The sequence below is a fragment of the Dryas octopetala genome, chromosome 9, assembly GCF_963921425.1.
Source record: "Dryas octopetala chromosome 9, drDryOcto1.1, whole genome shotgun sequence".
Classification (NCBI taxonomy): Eukaryota; Viridiplantae; Streptophyta; class Magnoliopsida; order Rosales; family Rosaceae; genus Dryas; species Dryas octopetala.
In genome coordinates, this window is record NC_141374.1 from 17,305,065 (window position 1) to 17,312,142 (window position 7,078).

Below are 7,078 nucleotides of genomic sequence, written 5' to 3' on the forward strand. Positions count from 1 at the left end.
AGCATTGTTCTGACAATCTGTTTATCGAATCGGGTTTCATTATTTAGAGTACCAAGATGGCTAATATTTTAACAATCCTCCCAAGGAACTTGTTCTCCATAAGTATGTCTTTCTGGGGATAAAAGTAGCAGTTGTTGGACAAGAGTTTTGATTTTTGTGTTAAATTTGATTTTGGTTGGTCCTAAATATTCGATTATACGCTGATTGTCCTTGCTGGATGCTCTACATTCTTATTGAGCTCTTAACACTACACTTGGTAAAATCCCTTTAAAAGAGGTAGTACCCACTTCTCATTCAATATTCAACAAATTTATCAAATGACAATTTGAAATAGCTCTGTTTTACAGTCATGGTTGCTGCTGTAGTTACAAGTTACTGTTTTCAAAACCTTATCTCTTTCCTTCCATTTGCCTCATGAAACAGAACTTGTATACAAGAGCTGAACTTGAAGTGAGCTTCATCGTTCATTGCAATCTCTTTGTACTCTGCATAGCCTGTGGTATCAAGAGCATTAACTCACTTATTTTCAAAGTTCAAAGCCATGAATTTGCCCAGTATGTACTTCCACCAAGAACTGCAGCCACATCAAACTACCTGAGTTATATATGCTTTAAAATGATTTGTGGATGAATGTCAAAGATCTATATGTACTTTTAATTTAATATCTGTGAGGTAAATGCAATTATCTTTATAAAGAAACTTGTCTCTAGTATCTAATTTGATTTTTTTATTTTGTAGGAGAAACCTTGTGATATATGTGGTGATTCAGGCTTCACAGAGCTGATTGTTACTTGCTCTCAATGTAAAATATCTCGGGAACATATGTATGAGTTATCCTGACTCTCTTTCTGTGTGTGTGTGTCACACACACAGACATGTGACCCTGTGTTTTCGTGAGCAAGCGCATTATTGTATATCTGTTCTTATTTTCATCATTTTATATTTTGGTCCCTGCTAGCACTTGTATTGTATAGCTCATCACCTCTCTGTAAAAGTTGGACTAGGAAAACTGCAGTTTTAATGTTGTAGTTGTCTTCTGTTTTAATAACTTTGTTGCTTTAGGCCTGCAGTTTAATATTTCATGCAGGCCTACATTGAATAACAAGTTGCAGTGTGATTTTGGTTTTGTGCATTTTGTATAACCAATTTTGACACTTGTTCTAAAAATGTTACTGTTTCTATTTCCAGCTATTGCATGCAAGTCCTCCTTGAATTTGTTCCAGAAATTTGGTTTTGTGGGGAATGTTGTTCTGGCAGATGCATAGTCACCCGAAAACCTTTTAGAAATAAACTCTGTACCAAGGCTTTAGAATCAAACACCTCCAAGGTAGTCCACTCTGACATGTCGCGATGTGTGGGTTCAAGAAGGTTTATCAAAGAGTCAGGCAGTTCAGGTCATCTTAAAAAGCAAATCTCCATGGGATTGGGAACTGCCGGAGGAAAGTTTATTCCTAAAGAAAAATCTGTTAAAATCTCATCTGGAGCTCAAAAAGTGGCAACATATTCTACAATGGCTCCCATTGAGTTTAAATCTCCCCCTCCAAAATTTTCTCTGCAGAAGGTGAAGGAAACTTACGAAAGTGAACCTATCGAAAATTTCAAGCTTCCTGGACATGGTGGTGAAGAAATCAGTTCAATCACTAAGGCACAAGAGTCTAAATCATCTACTGAATTGAAATGTAGGCTAACTCTGACATGCATGATGCATTGCATGGAAACAATTTCTCAAACAGTTGACAAATACAAGGGTCAAAATTAATAACTGCAATATCTCAAATCTTAACCCATTACTCATTGACTATGCATGGTCTGATTATAGATCCAATAAAGGGTTGGGAACATTAATTCAACAAAGCAGTTGTTAAATTTGACTCTCCACTCTATCATCTAGAAGTCCTCAACTATTTAGCATTGGGAATCAGCTCTTGCATTTGTGTGTGTATTTATGTATATCAGAATATGTATGTAGATGTTTTCTTTATAAGTTACCTCCACTGTAAATGCTGTAAATAGGTATTTATGTTACCTTATGGACATGGCTGCCCTTGTGATTTCTGTTTCAGATAAAGCAACTCCTATCGAGTATAAGAATCAAAATCTTTGCAAGAAAGAGTCACTGGATGCTCCACGCATCAAATTTCCAGGTAAATAAATTTCTCTAACTTCTTATTATGAGTTTTTTGGGTGTGCAATTTTGTTCTGTGCTATATGGTCCTTCAGTTACGCGATTGGCGTTTACTAATTGAACATGTGTCTGCTCAGGAGGGAATTTATGTGCTGATGCTAAACCCAAGAAATCTGTTGATCAAGGATGTGATCTACTGAACATTTTTCCCAAACCTGAGATAAATCTTCCAATCCACCCAGTTTTAGATGCTACCTGGTGGTGAGTACCCTTATATTTCATGAAGTTTCATACTCATTTATTTATTGATAAACGTAAAAAGCACCACTTTTTTACTTTGAAATTTCCGTGATCCTGTCAATATCTGATGGATTATATTTATTCTTTATGCTTGCTCAACTAGAAAATGCTATAACTTGTGATTTTTCTGGTTAATATTGCCTGTTTGATGATTGTGATTCTTCTGTTGCAGTGGAAGCCTTAAGATCCTTGATAAGGTTTCTTGTAGTCAATTTTTTGATGGATTCCGGGCTCATCTTGCGGGAAAAGTTCATCGTAAAGCTTTAAAGTATTCAAAATTCATGCCTAAGCTGCTGCTGTGTACATTGCTCCCTTGTTGCAATGTGTGGACAGAAATCTTTCAGAATGACAGCCCCACTGTAAATGATATTGCACTGTTCTTTTTCCCTGGCAATTCTGAGAGGTCTGTTCACGAACCAAATCTCTAGTACTTAAACACATAATTGCTTAATTAACAATGGTATGTTAATGAAGCCTTCAATTATTGTAGGTCTAAACAGCAGTATCTTAGCCTCTTGGGACTTCTAGAGATGCAAGATATGGTACTGAGTAGTCTTATAAATGGCGTCAATCTATTGATATTCTCTTCTAAAAGGCTACATCTAGATTCTTGTGGTGAGTTTCATAAAATTTGAGTTTATATTGTTCCATTACAATTACATATTTTGAAGTTTGAATTACAGAATCTTGTGGCATCATGAACATGGTAATTTAGATTTCAAGATAAACAAAGAAGAAGCCTTACTAATTATCAGTTTTGATGCATGGTGATGACATGAAAGTTGATATGTCTTGATGTTCATTTAGGATTGAAAATGCAGTCCTTCTTGTGGGGAGTTTATCGCCCTGCAAAAGGCCATCTTGCAGTTCCCCCCACTTCCTACCTATGACTCCCGAGCACATGCACCGGGTTACGATGCTGCAACAAAGGTTAAACAGCCTCTCTCGGGTGTGAAAATGGAACACTACTACAGTGAGTATGACATTCCTCCTTCCTGGGTTAGCAAGCTGCTGGTTGATGCTGCTCACAACATCAAGCTAGATTGTATGCAAATCCTTTATAGGCATTGGAACAGAGTTGCTATGTCCTGCTATTTCTGAATATGAGTTTTCAAACACTGGAACTACAGTGTTGTTTACTAAATAAAATGTTGGTCATTATTAAGTATGCCATACTGAAAAATAGGCAAAACAGTAAACTTTGCATCATATGGCCAACTTAAATTTGATTGGGCATGCAACACATCTCCTGGTGCGTGCCTACTCCCCTCATGATGCAGCAGCCAAGTCTTTAAAATAGTAACAGCTCATGTGTCTTGGAATTGAACTACAAGAATTAGTTAAGTAGTTGTCTTCTAATCACATAGGAAATTGTTAAGTCACATATTGGGAAATGGGAAGTCTTATAAGATGTTGTATCTCATTTATGTTTGGCTGTAGGTCCTATATTTACTGATGTACAAGAGTCCTTGAGGGGCAGAGTTGAAGTAATTCCAACATATTTTTGTACAAACGTAATTGAAGTGAGTGAGTCCTAAGCAAACGTGGTTGAGTGATTCCCACACCCCCTATTTGGTTGAGTGATTCTCAAATTAAAATCATTTCTCCAATATCATATAAACCTCTAACTTAGCTTGCATCACCTCAAGCAAGAAGGTGCGCGCCCTGCCCGGGCATAGAGGCTTGCGTGCCTACTAAGGCATCCGTGAGTATGCACGTGTGAGATGTGTGCTCACACGTGCGGCCATTCCCAACTTGACCGGATGCTCAAATAACAATTGGTTGCAACTTATTTAATTTGTTGCTCTTGAGGTCTTCCAATTTATGTCCCATGTTGCATTCGTTGAAGATGGAAGTTTTTCACAATAAGGATGTTAGATAACCTAGATGTAATTAATTAACAATGGTGAGTGGCCAAAAAAATAAAATAACAATGGTGGAGTAAAATTATTTTCCTTTTCTCAACACTTTAATTTACAAGCAAAAGCTGCAAAAGGCAAACCGAGGATGCTTTTTTTTTTTACCAATGAACCGAGGCATGCTTTAGTATATCGTCTACTATATGCCAGGTGTAGGCTCCTAGGTTTCCTTGCCATAAATGGAATAACCTTCCTTAGCAAGTTCTTGGAGATGTAGGCGCATAAATAATTAGCACACTTTTGGCACTGACATTCTTGAAATTTGTGATATATTGATGGCCCACACGAAAAATAGATGATTAAAAATAGTGTGCTAATCCCCATTGACCAAGTGAGTCAAGTTGAAATGACCAACTATATGACCATTGACCAAATTTTGGACCAATAATTTCCACTGCTTGATGATTAAATATCTATTTGATAAAAGCTAGCACAGCATTTTCTAATGATCGTTCACAACCATATCCACAGCGATCCCCAAAATAAACAGTAAATAAAATTGGGTTTTTAATTAAACTTTTTACTTGCTTCTAAACAAAAGGATCACTGAGCAACAACAATTTTTATCAAAGCACTTCAAAATAAATTCTTAGTTTAATATTTGGCTCAAAACTGGTGAAGTCCTCTGTCTGTATCTTACAAAAAATATCATCGGTAGAGTTTGTAAGACCATGGGTCCATGACTAATCCTAAAAACAATGAATAGAAAAAAAAACACTTAGTATTAATGAAATTTTTTGAGAATATTTTAATTTTTACCAAATAAGTTCAAAATCATATTTGAATTCTTTGGTAGAATATTAATTCACTCATAATACATAGAAAGAAAAAATAAAAAATGGAAACAATTAATTATCCACCAAACGGTCCAAACCCACAGCTCGCATGCACGAAAACAACAAGGCTCACTAAAAGCGGTAAATGGATACAAAACGACAACGCCAATGAAGAAATCGTCATAGGCAAATTGACACCACCTTTGCAGTTTTTGCTCCTTCAATAAGACACGCCCACCAGGCCACACCTTAACACCACCTTCTTCTGATACTCTTTTCAGACTCTCTCTCTCTCTCTCTCTCTCACAGTCAGACACTCTCTCCCAGATTTTTTTCTCATTGCTCACTAGTCACTACTCACTATTCAGTGACTAGCTAGTGAGAAGTGGGTCTTCGTCTACTGTGGCATTGCATGTATTGTCCATTCACAGCGTGGACTCTGCTTCCAACAACGAAGGGACCAAAAACACTTAAAAACAAAGCTTAAAAATCAGAGGAATGCAAGGACCGAGAGAGACCCACATGGTAAAAGCCCTAATCCCATTCTCACATTCAGTGTCTATTCTCTTTTCTCCTTCGAATCCCCACCTACTTCTGCTCCTCGATTTCTTACTGTCCCCTTCAAATGGTTTTGTTTTGTTTTGTATTGTTTCTCATTTGTGCGTTTGTGTTTTTTTTTTTTCAATGTTGTGTTGATGCTCTCTGTAAAGTGAGCATCAAAACAACATTGGTTGATTTGTGGTTTTTCATCTGTGCGTTTGTTTTTTCAATGTCTGTAACAAAAAAAGGTCTGATTTTTATTGTTTGTATGGGTTTATTTGCTAGTTTTGTATATTGGTATTGTAAAAATGTTTTTTTTTTTCTTGATAGGAAAAAAAATGGTTGATTTTGATCTGATAATGAAAACACATTTTGTTGGTTTTTTTGGGATTTGGTTTAGCTACCTAGTTGTTTGTGAAAAAAGTTAATCTAATCGTTCCTTTTTCTTTGGGTGTGTATTTTAGTGGTTGAACTTCCCAACTTTTATGATGGAATTTCTTAGTTTAATGCTATGAAGGTCGGAGTGGGTCATTTTTTTTTTTTAGTTTTCCTCACTGCAATATGTAATGGGTTGCATTGGAGTAGTTTATTCAAGTTATTTACTATGTAGTTGATTTTATATATATTCCTGTTCTGCAAAAGAACATATATCATAAGCAAATACATGGGGTTTCCTTACACAAGCACATAAAATATAAGAAGGAATAATTTTTATTAGGTTGGGGTTATTTTAGTTGCATCATATACTCTGACTTTTACCTCTGTTTCTGCTGACAAATTTGTTTAGGTGAATTCCTAATTTTCCGTGGTTTTCTTCTGTTTTGGATCAAATTTCCTTTTGTTCCTAGAGTTGAAATTCATTTAGTTTAAGCATCCCAATTTCCCTTTCTTCTGTTTTGGGATCCCAATTTCCTTTTGCATCAAATTTCATTTTGTTTTCCTACCTGTTGAATAATCTCTCTTAATAGCGATCACACGATTATGAAAGATTTATTGAAATCCAAAGTCATGCAAATGAATAAGCGACCATTCTTTTCTAATAATGAATTTCATTCCTTTTCACCAGTGAATGGTTCTTGTCACTACCAGAAGTATTAATTTTAGAGTAATTAGAAAATCCTTCAGGGTTTTCACTCAGTTGTGAGTACATTGAGAGCTATTGGACTGAATACGATTTTGCCAATGCACTAACATGTTTAACTTTATAAAAGGACATGAATGTGACTTATCAAGACAAATAAAAGAAAATAAATGCGATATTTATTTCGCTAGTTACAACCTTGCTCAATATGGTGATGAGCAAGCTCATTTGAAACTTCACTCTGAGGTTGAGTGTATGCTTTACAAGATAGGTGTCTCATATTACAACCTACAAATTGTTAGAATAAATTTGGTTGAAGTTGGGCTCTGTTGCTTCC

At 35.9% G+C, this 7,078-nt stretch overlaps 1 protein-coding gene and 1 pseudogene across 1 annotated transcript; both read left to right on the top strand.

Annotated features, from left to right (window-relative positions):
* Positions 1-349: 349 nt before the first annotated feature.
* Positions 350-3,526, top strand: LOC147275045 (zinc ion-binding protein). The gene is given in 9 exon segments (XM_086228383.1): positions 350-361; positions 739-824; positions 1,189-1,679; positions 2,064-2,144; positions 2,263-2,386; positions 2,598-2,828; positions 2,916-3,040; positions 3,233-3,294; positions 3,296-3,526. Coding segments are annotated over 9 exon segments (1,443 nt in total).
* A 2,645-nt stretch (positions 3,527-6,171) lies between these two features.
* The window catches only part of LOC147275046 (uncharacterized), a 4,541-nt pseudogene continuing 3,634 nt past the window's right edge, over positions 6,172-7,078 (top strand).